At 42.2% G+C, this 18,244-nt stretch overlaps 1 protein-coding gene across 3 annotated transcripts in view; it reads right to left on the reverse strand.

The window, feature by feature from the left end:
- ATP8A2 (ATPase phospholipid transporting 8A2) overlaps nucleotides 1–12,588 on the reverse strand; it is a 493,533-nt gene extending 480,945 nt beyond the window's left edge. For all 3 annotated transcript variants that reach the window (XM_025874698.2, XM_073894767.1, XM_073894766.1), the window contains exons 1-2: nucleotides 12,548–12,588; nucleotides 12,269–12,413 (exon numbers count right to left, since the gene is read on the reverse strand). In XM_025874698.2, coding sequence (XP_025730483.1) covers nucleotides 12,269–12,369 — 101 coding nt within the window. In that variant the 5' untranslated portion in view covers nucleotides 12,370–12,413; nucleotides 12,548–12,588. The remainder of the gene's footprint in view (nucleotides 1–12,268; nucleotides 12,414–12,547) is intronic.
- Nucleotides 12,589–18,244: the final 5,656 nt, after the last annotated feature.

An 18,244-nucleotide genomic window follows, 5' to 3' on the forward strand; every position in this document is an offset into this window, starting at 1 on the left:
TTTACATAAGTATTAGGATTTAAAATCAAAATCTGCTAAGTTTCTTATAAAATAGTCTACAATTCTAAAATCCTTAAATATAATGGGTTGATTTCTATAAGACACTTTATTCTCGAGCAAATGCCAACACTGTATTAAAAACAGCTTATCTAATTAACTGTATGACATATGATAAAGTATTTTTTGAAACATTGTGGTGTGCCCATGTGTCATCCAAAGAAAATACCAGCAAATGGACCACAAAACTTGGTCCCAAGATATTGGAAGAGAAACGCATGAAAATATTGTCAGTTGCTGACTGATCACCTCCAGCTGTCTCAGCATCTTCTCAAAATTCATACGATACTAAAAACCTTATCTCTACAAATGAGTCTATGACTATTGCACTAAACATTAAGGGAACTATTAAATGCATGACAGTTCATCAATACTAATTCAAATGTGATATCAGAATATTTTGTTATAGTGACTAAAACTATTTATGGCTGCGTATGGGCCAGTTGCTGCTTTTTCTATGTGGGAATCATAAGAAGCCTCAGTGTAAAGGAAGAACTTCCCCATCAAGTAAGCATGGCCTAGACTGGTTTACCAGGTGAATTAATGAGTTCCCAATATAGACACATGTTCATGTGTAGGACGAATGAATTATAAGAAGAATTTCAGGGTATGCATATGTGTGAATACATTTACACAAAGTGGTGGAAGAAAACTGGTCAAGGCATCAGTAAGAATCTCCCATTAGGTTATTTTTTGCTTTGGAGCTCCACGACTTTATAATCTCTACAATGCTTGGCTTACAAATACGGCTAACCCAAGTCAAGACCTCCATGTAGAGAATACCAGTCATATGGTACACACACACACTCACTCCCTCCTGTATTTCTCTTGTAATGTCTAGGCTTATGTAGTGAACAAAACTTTATAAAAATACAAGTGGCCATGAAACCAACAACTGGTAACAGGCAAAACAGTAATACTGAGAAAAGTAAATGTCTCTGTCTGCCCTTGGCATAGTCATTATATGAAATACTTAAATTCACTGATACACCAACACTAGAATTAGATTAAGGAACTCTAATTTGTAAAAGTAACATTAAAAATTAATATGAGGCAGTTTTAATGAAGATGAAATACTAGGGAATTAATTACGATACGACTCAGCAAATAACCTTACTGTCTCAAAATAAAGAGCTCTATTTTTAAACTGTCAGGGCTTTAGTAACACATTTCATATACTAGACAGTAATACTTTCAAGACCTCCCCCTCTCCTGGAATACAAACAAAGGAGTAATATTTTTGATTGGATAAGAATACTCCTTTATATAACTGAATCTACAATGATGTATTCAAATTAAATATCATGCACAGTATTTCTTAGGGAGAGTCAAAAGAGAGTCCGAATAGCTGAAAAGCTGACCGTCCAGAACGAGAAAGGAAAGGAAGGAAGTGGGTAAGAAAGAGGGAGGGAGAGAAAGATACAGACTCAACATTCACAACTCGATAACATTCTAGTTCTCCATTTGGACCAAGAATAAGGTTTTCACCATTCTGTGGTCAAGAATCTTCACTGGTGTTTGGTTGCCGGGGGAGGTCTCAGTGAGTTTGGTGTGAACTTAAACCTGACTGTCCTCCCCATACAGCCAAAAGCAGCTGCCCATTTCTGATGTAACGATGATACAGACACACACTTGAACACACCTCAGTTATGCTCTCAGTACAGGGAGCTTGCCTGTAGAAGTTGCAGACTAGAAAAAATATACAAAAGCCCCTAACACCCAAAATCTACTTTGTTATTCTTTAATCTGCATATTCACTCCTCCGGTACTCTCAGTACCTTGCACAGGGTAGTACTCAAGGAACTTTCCTCCCCCTCCCCCCACCCCCAGTTAGAGCATATCAACTAAATGTTCTAGCTCCCAAATAACTGGGTAGTGAGCAACATGAGTTGCATAAAAGAACATTAGTGATAACTAGGACAGATTTTCAGCTACCCTTTGGACACAGTATAACTAATACCACACCTTGGGTTATACACATAATCTCATCAAACTCCTACCAGTCTATGAGGTACAGTACTATAGTGTCTGCTTACTGAGTCAAACATCTTGGAATCAAACATTATCTCAAGGTAGAAAAAGATCTGTCAGAAGCTGGGGTGACTCTCTGGTAAAGCTGGGTTGCTCCCACCTTGCTGGAAGAGGGAAACAAAAAGCTCCACGCCTTCACGACTCAGCCAAAAGAGGTCAGTCACCACATATACCTCTGATCCCCTGGGGTGGGGTAATACTAAGAAGGTAAAGGGAAGTTTGTGCTATTTTGAGGTCAATGACCTTGCCCTAACTCACTGGTCAGTAGAGCTAAAAAAACAAATCCTCAGGAATATGAGAAACAGTGTCACCCCCTTCTCTGTCCCCAAAAGTGGACCCTGAGGACCATGTTTTCTATTCCTCCACCACTCACAACTTCCCATCTAACCACCCCTAGTGACTTGTGCTTCTACAATGCTACAGCCTCCACAACTCATCTTGGACAATTACAACTAAATTCTGCTCTAAATAGCAGAGTGTGCTAGAAGGTTCTCAAACACAGATACTGTTACTTGTGCTTTACAAAGCTTCTCCCGGGTACAGTAGCCTAGCCATCTCACAGCATAGCTTCTCCAGTAACCTAGCTCCAGTAGCCTAGCTTCTCATAGCATATCATCCATCATCCCTGCTTGCTTCCACATCCTTGCTGGAAAGACACACACTAGGCTTTTCTACTCCTCTGCACCTTCACTTGTGCCATTCCCCATGCCAAGAACGCCCTCCCCCCATGAACCACATGAACCACACCTTGTCTTTCAGGCTGACCTCTAACTCCTCTTCCAAGCCAGCTCACTGATCACCCACCTGCAAGCTTTTCCCCTTTCGGGCTGCCTCATCCTGCAGCGCAGCCAAGCACCCACCCCCAATTCAGCAGGTTTGATAAAAGGTGACTGAAGTGCACTTCTAGTATATATCAAATGCAGGGTTAGAGATGGTGCTAAGTCTCATTGCTGCGATCAGTCTCAGTGCTGCTGAGGTCTGAAGTCAAAACTGGAATGGGTCAGACCAGGTAGACACTCTTCTTTGGAGAAAACCTAAAGCTGGTGGTTCCAAAGTAGAAGGTAGGAAGAGGTCATCAGCTTATATGTATATGCACCTCCAAACAAGAGAGATTTAATAACCTTTATTGAATGGATTGGCACTGGTGCCCCCACATGGTCCTACATAATATGGTTTGAGGGAAAGCTCCCTAAGGAGGAGAAAGGGAGTTGGGGGTGCAATGAACTAAACTGTGTCCCCTGAAAATTGATGTGGAAGCCCTGCCCCCCAGTGTGATGGCACTTGGAGATGGGGTCTCTGTGAGGTTCTCAAGTGGAGATGAGGTCATGAGCGTGGGGGCCCATGACGGGCTTCGTGCCCTTATCAGAAGGACACCAGAGAGCTAGGTCACTCACTTCTCCATGTATGCACACAGCAAGGCAGCGACTATTGTAAGCCAGGGAGAGGGCACACACCAGAGCCTGACCATGCTGCCACTAATGGTCCTGGGCTTCCAGCCCCTAGAACTACAGGAAAATCGTGCCTATTATCATCTAAGCCGCCTATGCTGTGTATATTCACGGTGGCCTGAGAGGACTGCCGAGGGAAGGACAGCAGTACCCTCTCCCGTCTGTTTGCTCTGCTTATTACTATATATTTCCATTTCTGTGTCCAGTTAGGTGCGTTTATGGAGAAATTTAGCTCATTTCAGCTCCACCAACCCTCCCAAGAACAAGTGGCTTGAGAATCATGCAACAAAACCAACCACAGATTGAAAGTAAGCAAATGACAAGCAAAAAAGCTGAACTGACTCTTCTTTTCCTAACAAAAGCTCTTCAAATCCATTTTACTAGGTTAAACATTAGGATAATTTCATCAAATCAGATGAAGTCAACCAAAAGTATTCAAAACAATCAAAACTATTAACATGAGTTGACCTCCAATTGTTAACTGAGAACCTTGGTAAATACATGTTGAGTCTTGAGATAATAACTAATGATAGTTAATATATATACAGTTACTTAATATACATATTAAAGTTTCATGGTAAAGTGTTTTACTGACGGGACATGCAATCAAAACAGTCTGGAGACCACGGATATAAATCTCGAACTTCTATGAGGGCACTAAGCCCACTCTCAATTGGATGTCTTCTCTCAGACAGTCCTGAAACTGAAACCAGTCAGCGCTCCTTCGGGAGTGACAGTTTATGTATCAAATCCCAAAGATATATAGAATAATTCTGAGAATAACGAACAACATCCCAAATTCAACCCCAAATCCTTTTATAACTGTATCTAATATAAAACAGTAAGGGTAGCTAAAAACCTATGATTCAAGTTTTGAAGAGCTGGCTTTAAGAGAAAAGGGTAGATCAGCATTTAAATGATCAAACCCAACCTCATGGATTTCAGGAAATTTCTTTGTAAAACATCCCTGCATTTCTGACCCCAACAACAGTCAGACCTCTCCCTTTGTTCTCTGTAAGCATTGTCCCTCTTGAAAGGGATGCTGATTAGCATTTCTGAGTAAGCTTTTGCCGTCTGCTGAGTGATTCAGCCATGAGTGGAATACACACTTAGATGCTACTTTCTAGAGAACTATACAAAAGCCCACGTGACTAAACTCTGACCACAGAATTTTCTGCATTTACTTTGCTACCTACTTTTCAACTCCTGTACAAGTAGGTCAGATGTTATGCAGACTCTCAGTGAGGCAATGTTGCCTGATACCCAAGGAGTAAGTATTCTCCCATCTAATTAGCACAACAAACATGTCAAGAGATGGTTCCAGTCTCCTCTGACCATCATCCCTTCAAAACCATGTCTGTCTCCAATAAAGGACCCAAACATTTCCCAAAGCACCAACACAAAGACAGGAGTGTAGTAGACATTTCCTATTCTCCCAGACACTTCTGGTTTTTCAAATATTTTGAGGTAAGTTTGTCCTTACAGAGGAGTCTCAAAAAATAGTACAAAGAGTTGCCATATGCCCTTCACCCAGTTTCCCCACGATGTTAATATGACCATAGCATAAGGATCAAAGCTATTAACATTGGATGTCACCTACCTCAAAAAAATTACTAAAGCAAATATGAAAATAACACTGACACAATACTAATCCAGCTACACCGTTTATTCAATTTTTCCACTAATGTACTTTTTCTGTTCCAAGATCTGATTCAGAACTCACACTACATTTAGTTGTCCTAGGTCCTTAGTTTCCTCTAATTCTGGTTCAATTTTAAGTTGTTTTTCACAAATCCTCATACTCAATTCTTTTTGTCAGTAAGAAGGAGAAATGCCCCCAAGCTCACAGAAGACAGTAAGACTTAATAAAATTTGGGAGTAAGGGAGAAGGGAAATAAGTTACTAAAACTCTCAAGCCAAATGCCTTTACCTATTTTCATCAATGAGAATGGCACAGATGTGTCTTTGATCGAATTCAAGATATGCTCCATATCCACCCATACAAGGGTCAACTTGATAAAGAAATTACCATGTGAGTCTGTTCTCCTAGATATTTGCTGTTTCTGTAGAAACATCAAATACAAAACTGGCCCAAGGCTGACATGCTTTTCTGTCTCTAAAAATACACTTCAGGAAAGCTCATGCTTTCAATGGTTACCTGAAATACAGTGTTAAAGGTCTCCCAATTTGAATATTTTTATCTGCACCATGCCTCAAAAGCCTCATCCAAGGGTGTAAACCTGATAATGTTCTAATTACAAGAATCTTCTATGGCATTAGTTGCTGCTGGTATGTTCAAATTAAGGACTCCCAACATGCAGTGACATTCGTGTGCAGAAAATACAGAGCCTGGTTTGGAGATTAACCAAGTGTATCTACCTCTAAACTAAATCATGATGAAATGAATGAGTGAATGGTCACTAAATGAGGAGATGAGATAAGCTTGACTAATCATCTCACTATGCGTATACACATCAAATCATGTCGTACATTCTTCAATATATGCAAATTAAAAATATATAAATAGATCAATAAAAGCAGCTTACACAGAACATCTTGAAGCGGTTTCGAGGTAGGTAACAGGAAAGCTTTCAATAGAAATTACTTTTTTTTTAAAGATTTTATTTATTTATTTATTAGAGAGAGAAATAGTAAAAAGAGAGCATGAGAGCATGAGTGGGGGAGGGGTTGGAGAGGGAGAAGCAGGGGGCTCGATCCCAGGACCCTGAGATCATGACCTGAGCCGAAGGCAGACGCTTAACTGACTGAGCCAGCCAGGCACCCCAGAAATTACTCTTGATGAGGATTTCTATATATATTTACCTTTGCCAAACTTGACAGGAATAGCTGTCTCAGATATGTAAACTTTGGTTTTTCAAACAATCATCTTTACATGAATCAAAGGGAAGTTATGATTCTTACCAGGGCCTCGGTATTGTTTCTGTTACGTTTTAAGCAGCTTATGTGCTACGACAAGATGCTACCTAAATTCCTCAAGCTTTGGAAGAGAATCATGCATCCTTTCAGCACTCAGTAATATTAGATCTAGAACAATATATGTCATCTATCACCGCTATTCATGCACAAACTGGCATCTGAAGATTTTGTGCCCTTCATTCCTTAAGATAAACATGCGCCCTCAGACGTTAGGATCCCAGCACAATACTGTAAAACTTCCATACTGTCAAACCTACCACCCAGTGCTCAATTCCTTTTTCTAGAAAGGCAAAATTCTATTTTAAACTTAGCTTAGCAAAAACAATATTAAGCAATTTTCCTTTAAGATAAACCAAGAAGAAATGCATTAACTTGACAAAGCTCAAGTTATTGCTTTAATGAAGATTTCTGTTAGCTAGAACTCCCACCTGAAATGACTCATTCAAAACAGAGTATCTGTAAACATTCCCAACTTGCTCTGAAGACCTCATTTCAAACTGCCTCACAGCCTTGAAACTCACTATTCCAAATGGCAGGCTGATAATCACATAAAGAATGCATACACCTGAGCTTGATTGAATCCATTTGCTCATTCCTTTGATCAGTAAATTTCAAGGTATTTTCTGGAAAAAAAATTTTAACTTTAAACATTTTTTTTTTAAATTAAAGATTAGGGGCGCCTGGGTGGCTCAGTCATTAAGCCTCTGCCTTCGGCTCAGGTCGTGATCCCAGGTTCCTGGGATCGAGCCAGCATCGGGCTCCCTGCTCGGTGGGAAGCCTGCTTCTCCCTCTGCCTCTGCCCCTGCTTGTGTTCCCTCTCTGCTGTGTCTCTCTGTCAAATAAATACATAAAATCTTAAAAAAAAAAAATTAAAGATTCACCATCAGGTTGCTCTAAATAGCAAGCTTTCCATAAGCATTTAATATTTAAGTTAAGACACTGAAGAGGAAATGATATCATTCATATGAAATGTCCAGAACAGGGAATCTACAGAGATAGAAAGGAAATGAGTGGTTGCTCAGGGCTGGCAGAAGAAGAGGTAGAAAGAGGACAGCTAAAGGGTATGGATTTCTTCTGAAAGTAATGAGAATGTTCTAAAATTGACTGTGGTGATGGCTGTACAACTCTGAATATACTAAAAAACATTAAATTGTGTACTTTAGGTAGACGAATTAGATGGTATATAAAGTATATCTCAATAAAGCTATTAACAATATTTAAAAGGAGACTGTACACCAGAAAAAAGATCCCCACCAGTTAGATGGACATATACACAATACATGTGTATGTATGTACATTACAATATCCCATTAATTACTTCTCATTTCTAGAGAGTGAAGAAGAGGGTGACTGTCTTCATAATTAAGGCCCTAGAAAAATCAGCGCTTAGGGGAAAAAGACCATGTCCTATTTCTTCATGATTACAATAATCCAAATTCACTGGCTTCAATAATGTTCTAAAATTGACTTACACCTACTACAGCTTCAAATCAATCACTGGTGTTATTTTCAGTGTTGAGAACAAGAACAAGGTTTAGAGAGACATCTACTGACATGGGGCAGACCCTCCCAGAATTTCAAGAAATTGCTTGGGATTTGGAGTTACCATGTCAGGCACTCCCCTAGGGGTGCCAAGGCCATAGTCAACTCCAGCATGACCTTACTCGTACTCACCAGGCCCAGCCTCTCTATTGGATACATTAGTTGAAACACTAACCTTAGATTTTCATTGCCTGTCCTGAATTGTACCATTCAACCCCTCACCAACCTTCCCCACTACCTGACAACCATGTCCCTCCTTAGCAAACTCTGATCCCTTTTCTGAAGTCAAAATGCCAGGTACCCACAAAGACAGTCACAGTGCAACTACCATGATCCGAGGCTCCAAGCCAGAGGGGGCCTGGAGTAGGGAAGGCCAGGGAGAACACCAGCCTCCTGAGGTGTATAGCAGCCACAAAATCAATACCCTTGACTCCTGGGTCTGTCCCACCTGGTCTCTTCTTTTCAAAAACTGACTTAGAAGCAAACAATCTGGGATAAATACTCTATACTCCTGCCTCCAAAAAACAAACAAACAAACAAAAAACCCTTTCTCAAAAAAAATTAAGAAAAAAAATAATTTATCAACTCCATCAAGTCCCTTTTAGAAAATATTCCTTTTGGCAGGAATTTTAGCAAATTGTCATGGCCAAGAAAAAAAGTTTAATTAAAAGAATATCTTTATAAGACTTGACTTCAGCAATATTAAAGTATGAAAATAATGTGGCTCAACATTTTGTAAAATCCTTAAGCTTTAATGCCAAGAAGTTTTATAATCAGTTCCCTAATGAACAAAAATTCACATTACCACTAGTAATTCCCCTAAATATAGGGTAGAGGTGAAGCAAATACTCAAAAGCCATTTTATAAAATAGCAAGGGTCACATTTTAATTTCTTCGACCCTATTCAGTGTATGCTGAAACATATTCACAGGATAAGCCATGAACTCAGAAATTGTATGAATTTTAATATTTAAGATATTTCAACTAATGCAATTATATTCTTATACAAGACTTTAAATAGAATATTTGGTATCTATCTACTTTATTCCTAGCCAACCCCACCGTATATTCCCATACTTATTCTTCCCCTGACTCCAGAAAAGTACAAGTGAAACCGTACAACAGGTAGCCACTTGAAAAATCAAATAATAAAATCAGCCTCAAAATTCAGCTTTGCATCTTGATTGCAGAAAGAATATTGAAGCCACATTAACAAGGCCATTAAAAATCTTCATCTTCCATATAATAGAAAATTTAAACAAAACAAAGACCCTCATTTTCCCAACTTTAAGAATGCGTAAATGGATACCAAAGTCAAAGAAACTAAGAGGAATTAAGCAAAAATACTACTCAAAAACATCCTAAGATTTAAAAAGAAAATTCTTCAATTTTAGATCCTTATATTGCATATGTGTGTGTATTAGCCTAACACATTTACTATCTAAAGTATATCGTATAGTGAAATATATAGTATAGTACTTTATATAGGAATTTCTTAAACCCCAAAATCAAGCAAAGAAAAAAGACTGGATATAATCTTTTTTTAAAGTAATCTTTCCATCTTTTTAAAAGCAATTGAATAGAAACACATATAAGGTATGAAGAAATGGAACTGTATCAGCAATAAAGGATTCCAAATATACTTAAAACCAAATTTTAAGTATATTCACAGAGTTGTGCAATCACCACCTCAGAATGAAACCCCACGTACATTAGCAGTCACTCCCATTTCTCAACCTCTTCCTGCTTCCCTAGCCCTAGAAGTCACTAATCTATGTCTCAATGGATTTGCCTCTTCTAGACATTTCCTGTAAGTGGAATAAGGCCTTCTGTGTCTAACTTCTTTCATTTAGCATAATTTTTAAGTCTCACCCCTATTGTAGTATGTATCTATATTTTGTTCCTTTTTATGGCCAGTGGTATTTCACTATATGGATAAACCATATTTTATTTATTCATTCACCAGTTGATAGATATTTGAGTTGTTCCACTTTGGGGCTATTGTGAATAATGCTGCTCTGATCATTTGTGTACATGTGTTTATGTGCACATAGGTTTTCCTTGATCTTGGGTGGATACTCCTAGGAGGACTGGTGGGTCACATGGTAATTTTACATTTAACCTTTTGAGGAACTGCCAAACTGTGTTCTAAAGCAGCTGCACCATTATTCATTCCCATCATCAGTGTATGGAGGGCTCCAATTTTTCCCCATCCACGCCAAGACCCAATGCCTGTTATCTTTTTGATTAGAGCCATGTGAGTGTGTGAAGTAATAACTCATTGTAGTTGATGCCCTGTATTTTATTTTTTTTAATTTTTTTAAATAATTTTTTATTGTTATGTTAATCACCATACATTACATCATTAGTTTTTGATGTAGTGTTCCATGATTCATTGTTTGTGCATAAGACCCAGTGCTCCAGGCAGAATGTGCCCTCTTTAATACCCATCACCAGGCTAACCCATCCCCCCACCCCCCACCCCTCTAGAACCCTCAGTTTGTTTTTCAGAGTCCATTGTCTCTCATGGTTCGTCTCCCCCTCTGACTTACTCCCCTTCATTCTTCCCCTCCTGCTATCTTCTTCTTCTTTTTTTTTCCTTAACATATATTGCATTATTTGTTTCAGAAGTACAGATCCGTGATTCATCAGTCTTATACAATTCACAGTGCTCACCATAGCACATACCCTCCCCAATGTCTATCACCCAGCCACCCAATCCCTCCCACCCCCCACCACTCCAGCAACCCTCAGTTTGTTTCCTGAGATTAAGAATTCCTCATATCAGTGAGGTCATATGATACATGTCTTTCTCTGATTGACTTATTTCACTCAGCATAACACCCTCCAGTTCCATCCACGTCGTTGCAAATGGCAAGATCTCATTCCTTTTGATGGCTGCATAATATTCCATTGTGTATATATACCACATCTTCTTTATCCATTCATCTGTCGATGGACATCTTGATGCCCTGTATTTTAAACCAAGCCCACTCATTCTTGAATGGGACCTCAGCTACTCTTCTAGGCTACTCTTTTAGGTAAAGAATATGCCCCGATGGTCATTCTTAAAACCCAAAATAAAGCCAAGATAATCTAACACTCCCTTAATAAGTGAAGGTATCACCTCCATATAAAATGCACCATTATTCTACCACAAACTCTATCAAGCTATAATCATGCCCAACAGCCAAACCTTTTTCAAAAGATGTCAGGCTAAGCAGCCTATGTAAGCACTAATGCTGTAATGGAATACTTAAACATGCAACGAAGGTTTAACCAGAGCTTTACAGAAACACTGGATTGGAATTCAAGCTTGTCAATAATCTATGTGTAACCTGATCATTTAACTTGTCTACACCTGAGCATGAGTTCCGAGACACTCACAGAACTACATCCTCTGAAGTCACTCACATAAAGTTGTCTGAGTCTGAAAGTTTAATGAAATTTTAAAAAGTACTAACACGCATGCCTAAAGATCTAGCTTTGCACAGCAGAAAGAATTTGAGCTACAGGAGTCAGAGAAGGCGGGTGCTACGTGCAGCTCTATCAATTAGTAGCTGTAGCACCACAGGTACATTATTTAACATCTTTCTATCTCAGTTTCCTGATCTGAAGGTAATGCCTTCAAGAGGTTATGAGGATTCCTTGATCTAGTACAGCTAAAGCATCTATCAGTAGCCAGCAAACAAGTAGACACTTAAATGTTAGCGGAAAGATGGATGAAAGCTAACTCTGGGCAAAGTTTCCCAGCAAATAAAGACCTTATAACCAATGTTGGGGACCACTTAGGGCCGAATGCGAGTCCTTGTGACCTGTGGGATTCCTTTATAAAGCACTTCCCCACATTATGGTCGGCAAATTGATAAGGAGAGCTATCATATGGCTTAAAACAGGACTAGGGGGAATTCTTGGAAGGGAGCCCAAGGATGAAAAGATAAGAGACCTCATTTTTGTCAGGGACAAAAGAATAAAAACTTCCTCAGGGCTCACAGAGAGCCTGAGCACAGAACAGATCCTACAGAGAGAAAGGTAAAGGCTGTACTCACATGACTCCATTGGAAGCTCAGGTAGAGACTGCCAGGCTCTAGGGGGACGGGGCGGCGGGGGGGGGGGGGCGGGGAGAGCGGGGACTGGCGGAGGAGAGAGGGGTGGGGGTTGGCTAGGTGTGTGGAAAAGCTGCCAAGAGGAAGACGAACCCCATCCCAGCTGTGAATTAACTGTCCTTGCGTCTCTCAGCCGCCTTCCCCTACCTGATCTGGTTGTCACGGAATTTGTTGAGATGCGGTTGGTTGAGGTAAATGGTGCGGGCTGGTGCCTCCAGCTGGTCTCCAACAGACGTGGCCCGGGACATCTCATCCTCTGCCTTCTTGTAGCCCGAAGAAGGACGAACAGGTCCTGCAGAGACGGGGCGAGGGCAGAAAACACAAAGAAGTCACGCCAGGCAAGAGGCAGCGAACACGGGCTGCGGGCTGGCGGGCGGGGACCAGCTGGGAAGGATGCTCTGGGCGCTGCTGGGCCCGCCTATGTACCTTGGCTCCCCCTGGAGACCTGCCGCCGCAGCTGCTCACGGCTCCGCCCCGCCCCCTCCCGCGCCCCACCCCCTCCCGCGCCCCACCCCCGCCCTGGTCCCCCCGGCGCCGAGGAGGGAGCCTCTGCCGCCGCCGACTCCGCCCTGACCCCTCCCGCGGCGGCTGCAGCGTGAGGCCCGGCTGCCAGAGGCACCGCTGCCGGCTGCAGGGGCGGGGAGGGGCCGCGGGAACAGTGGGGCCGGGGCCTCCCCGCACCTTCCCGCGGTAAGCTCCCTCTGCGGGCCCACGGACTGCGCTCAGGGTCTCGGTTTTCTGGGCTGCTTTGATTGTGCTTAGGACAAAGATACCAGCAAAGGGGATGTGCCCTGCGTTCAGTCACCGCATAAAAGGATGGTGAAAGCACATCTCCATGCCCTACAAACGAAATTCCCAACCCTCCGGGTGATGGGCTTGGCTACCTCATGAGCCTGAACGCACCAGCTGCCTTTCTCCCCAGAAGTGCCCGGCAACCTGAGTGTGGTAGCTTTACCAATCCCAGCTCGCGGAGAGATGCATGATCTTTCATTTCATAGCTCCAGTTAGGTTTCTGTGGTTAAGACACAAGCAAGCCTGTCGCTTTAAGAGTTGATTTCAGTCCTATAGTCAAGCCTCTCTGTGAGCTCAACCTCCCCATAACCTTCACATAGGGAGGTGTCAGCATGGAGAATATGCCCATTAGTCACACTGCTACACCTGAGCACACACAGCCAGTCAACCCCGTCTCCAACTCATCACAAGGGGCAACCCACCTCAAGAAGGGACCTTCAAGGAGGGGTGCCTGCAGCAAAGGATCACAGAAAAATAAATGCCCTACAAATGCAGCCTTCTCTCTTTCTCCTTACATATATTTTCACTCTAGTATCTGCCATGCTTTCCACCTATCAAAGAGATGAATGATGTATCCTGTTTAGGAAACAGACATCTCATTTCAGTCAACATCTACTTCACAGCTAAAAAAAATATTCACTGACAGAGAAAAATCTTGAAACAGAAAGTTCCCGCTATTGAAGTGTGTCATTTTTTTAAGTGATTATAATCCTATTATAATCTTTATCACAAGCGGAGGACAATCAAAACGTGTAATCGGTTGAGAGCTGACATATCCCGAAGGGTATTCATAGCTGGGTCCCTGGTCATAGCAACCTGGCTGTTCCCCATTAAGGGACTCCATCCTCAGATCCTCACTCCCTGCCTCTGCCTCCACTCTCCCGGTTTCCTCTGGCTTGGGGTGGGGGCAGGGGGAGGGGGACTACTCTGTCCTCTGCTTATGGACAAGGGGCAGCAGAGAGCAAAAGTCCCTACTCCAATACTCACTTGCCTGAGAGCTTAGGCTCCCACACTTCAGTCAGAGAAGGCTAGCTTTTAAAGCATTTGTTGATTTAAGGCAGATAGGCTAGTTTCAAAAATTTTCCCTATAGAGAAATATTGCTTTTCTCTTGGCCCACTTACCCCGCTTTATCTCCAGCATTTATCATCATTACCTGGCATTATTCATCTATGGTCTGTCTTCCCATGGCCAAGCACAGAAGCTCCAGGACAATAGGACATGTTTTGTGCACTACGGTGATCTCAGCACCTACAACAGTGCCTGGCACATAATGGGCATTCATATTTGCTAGTCAAATAAATCATTCTCTTATAAAGCGTCACTTTGAATTCTCCAGGCAGAGATGCAGTGATATGCACAGAGGGCTCAATGGCCATATACTCCTATGGGTCAGAGTAGTTCATTGCTTAGACTGTATTCACTCAGTGGCTCTTGATCCTTGCTGCACATTATCACCACAAAGGGAGCTCCCACAATTAACTAGATCCTGGGCCCAACCCTCACAGATTCCGACTTGTTTTACTCTGTTTTAAAGTAACTTAAGAGAGGTGGGCCTGGGTGGATCAGTCGGTTAGGCACTGACTCTTAATCTCAACTTCGGTCTTGATCTCAGGGTTGTGAGTTCAAGCCCCATGTAGGGCTCCATGCTGGGCATGGAGCCTACTTGAATAACAATAACGATAATAATAAAGCAACTTAAGGGATACGAGTGGGCAGCCACAGTTGAGAATCACTTGTTATATGCTGCTGGGAACACAAAAAACAAAAGATCTGGCTCCTGCTCTCAAAAATTTTAACCAGTTTAGGGTGCTAAGGTATAACCATGGTTACCAGTAAGCCACAGTTTATGATAAGTGACTAAGAGTGGGCTTGAAAGTGCTAAGGAGGGTCAGGAGTCAGCAGCCTGTTTGTGCTTGAGGGGAGCCAGTCAGAACAGGTGTGTATATATATATATATATATGTAGGACAGATATAAAAGACAACGTATGGGTAAGATTTCTATCAGGAAAGAGGAAGACAGGGACATTTGGGGGAAGAATAAGAAAAAGCTTAGGCAAAGGCCCAAATAGACAAGATGTATATGAAGCCAATTAAACCAAACAAACAAAAACCAGCCCTGAGAGTCCAAGTGGGAAAGAGAAAGCTTCTGTGGTGGGCGGGGGGAGTGTGGAGGGGTGAAAGACTGGGGAGGATTTAAATGCCAGGCAAAGAAGCTTAAACTTCATCCTGAAGGTCATATGAAGCCACAGTTTCTAAGCAGGAGAGAAATATAATTGGCAGCGATATACAAGTAGGAGCAGAAAGAGGGGAGAATTTGTAGATGAGGAGATCAGACAGGAAATTAATTCTACCTCTAGAAGCAAGGCGTTAAAAAGCAAAAATTAAATGGAGAATGGGTAAAAAACATGGACAGAAGAACCATCTCAAAAGAATACCCTGCAAGACTTTTTTTGGACTTAGTGTGTGGGCCAGAAAAAAAAAAAAAAAAGACGATTGGGTAATTGGGATTTGAAGAAGAGAAGATTGGGACAAAGAAAAGCACTACTGATAGAAGTGAGAATGGAGGGGCGCCTGGGTGGCTCAGTCGTTAAGCGTCTGCCTTCGGCTCAGGTCATGATCCCAGGGTCCTGGGATCGAGCCCCGCATCGGGCACCCTGCTCAGCGGGAAGCCTGCTTCTCCCTCTCTTGCTCCCCCTGCTTCTGTTCCCTCTCTCACTGTGTCACATAAATAAAATCTTAAAAGAAAAAGAAAAAAGAAATGAGAACGGAAACAGTTTTCCCAAACAAGAATGTAAGTGTTGGATAACAAATATTGGGGTGCAAAACAATTACACCATGAGTGATAGAACTACATGAAATAATGTCTCCCAAGCACCTACCATGCATGAGGCCAGCTCACCTTTCTACACTACAACAGGGCCAGCCCTAGAATTTTATTCTGGGTAGCAGTCATTATAGTTTCCCCCTACCTAAGATTCTGATGACTTTCTTCTACCTCAGTGGCTTCATCTTGACCCAATCCTGCTTTGGAGAAAAACATTAATCTTTTCAAAATATCCCACATCTGTTGAAAATGTATCACCCAAAGAAAACACTATACCATATATAGTGAAGCACATTATGACTAAGGTTTCAAATTCAGACTCATGAGATGAATCCTGAGCTAACGCATTTTGAAAATACCACCATGCAAAATTAGAGTAGATGCTTACAACTCCCCCGTATAAACAAGCACGGTGTCAGCAGACAGTGGGAGTTCAATAAATATCTGTTGAGAAAGAAACCAAAGTAAAAAGGATAAAGAGAAACAAGAGTAGGCAAATGGGCAAGCACCAAGCTTGCCTACTACAAAATGGAAATGCAGACGACACAGCTGACAGCCAAGGGCACGAGGACAGGGACTTTGTCTTGCTCATGGTTCTAGCGCCATCATCCTGAATGATGCCAAGCACACAGCAGGCAGTCTGTAAACACAGACAAATAAAGGACTAATGTAGCAGGTGCTTTTTGAGGACGCCTACCCAGCTGCTGAACCCCAGACTCCCTTGTCTGGTAACTGCACCTTTCCCCTCCCACACACAGGCCAGGGAGCCTACAGACAGGCCTATAAAATGCAATGCCCTTCATCCATCACAGCTCTCTGCCCTGGGGACAGTTACTTGGTCCAAGTTGGACTGTTAGGAGTCTTCTGGAAACTGACAGGGGACCTAAGGAAGATGGTTTCTGCATGTGGCTGCTCTATGAACATATACACTCCGGGTCTCTGGTGGCCCTCTCCTACCCCTGGAGTAGGCAGGGAAGGAAAGGGTTTCTTTGAGAATAAAGATGAAGCAGTTTCATGGAGAGCAACAGAAACTGTCCCAACAGCTTTCTGGATTCTGGGTAAAGTGCCCTCCTAGATGCCAGCTATATTAGGGTCTTTGGGTTCCATGACCCACCCTGAATAACCAGAAATGCCAACCAATACGGTAAGGGAGCACACAGAGAACCTATTTTTCCCTTTAAGACAGATGAGCAAGTAAGGTTAATGAGGAGGGAGAAATAACTCTTCACATAGAGATCACCCTGTTGAGGGGAGGCAAGGTTTTAGATGCCTCCGGCACAGGTGCCCTTAGATGCCACAACCCACACCCAGGGAAGCCAGATCTGACAGAGGAACGTCTGCATGGCAACATTTAGGTTGCCTGGTTTGGATAAAGCCCAGCAATAGCTGGAAGGTGATCAGCTAAATAAAGAAGCCCCTCCTCCCTTGAGACTTTCTGCCAGGATAGGAGAAAGAATTCTAAGAAACAGAGATAGATGACAGGCACAGTCTCCTGCTGGAGAGCATTCTCTAAGAGGACAGATAAAGAATAGGAAAGGGGCAGAGGAAAACAGGCTAGTTCTAGTGCACATGCCACTGACACCCACAACTCTGCCATGGGCCCCAGCCACACCGTGGCTCTAGCTTGCCTGTGAATCTCCTCCTACTCACTTTGTCCATGTCCTGGCCCAAATTTCTCACTCCACTCACACAACCTGTCTGTGGCAACAGGGAGGTGAAGTCACCAGCTAGGAAGCAGAGTCCCACTGGCAGGTGAGCAGACAGAAGTGAGGGCAATGCCTCATGTCTCCTCATTACATAAATTAATTCCATGGAGATTGTTCCGGGAAGAGAATGAAAAATGTTAACAGGTTTCTGAAATTTGTTCCTATCTAATTAAGTATATATTATTTTATGACTATTAATATAATATACATATTAGTGTGAATGAAATTGGTCCAGGGAGTTAACAACCTCAAAGAGTTAAACACAAAAGGGGAGATAACGTAAGGCCAATTTTTACTAAGCATTTCATTGCCTTAAGCAACATAGAAATAAAATCCTTCACTCTGAACTGCAGTATTTTTCTCTAACTCAGAACTCCAGAAGATGCTGGTAAATTATCTAGTCCACATCCCTTGCAAAGAAATCTTACTATCTCACAGTAGAAATTCTTGGGAAAGAAATACTCTACTCTTCCTAAGTCAGAAACCTGTTAAAGTGGTGAGCCTTTTCCCAGAACCTCTGTAACTAGCTCTGTGGGAAGTCAGAAATTGGTTGGACATTGTTGTAGGAGAGAGAATTTGGCTGGTCTCTGTCCTGGCTTTCTGGGGAAGCTTCTAACCCCTTGGAACTATCCCAGTGACTGGACTGTATTTGTTATTCATGGTGGGGCCTTGGGACCACACCCAGTTTTATGCTAATGATGTGACCCTGGTGGGCCCCTAGACCATTTTAGAATGGGGGTTGATCATGTCAGAAAAACCAACCATGTGATTAGAGGGTTGGGGTCTGACCTCCCAACTCA

This window comes from Callorhinus ursinus, unplaced genomic scaffold (assembly GCF_003265705.2).
Source record: "Callorhinus ursinus isolate GAN/ISIS: 27379988/994484 unplaced genomic scaffold, GSC_fseal_2.0 scaffold7, whole genome shotgun sequence".
Taxonomy (NCBI): domain Eukaryota; kingdom Metazoa; phylum Chordata; class Mammalia; order Carnivora; family Otariidae; genus Callorhinus; species Callorhinus ursinus.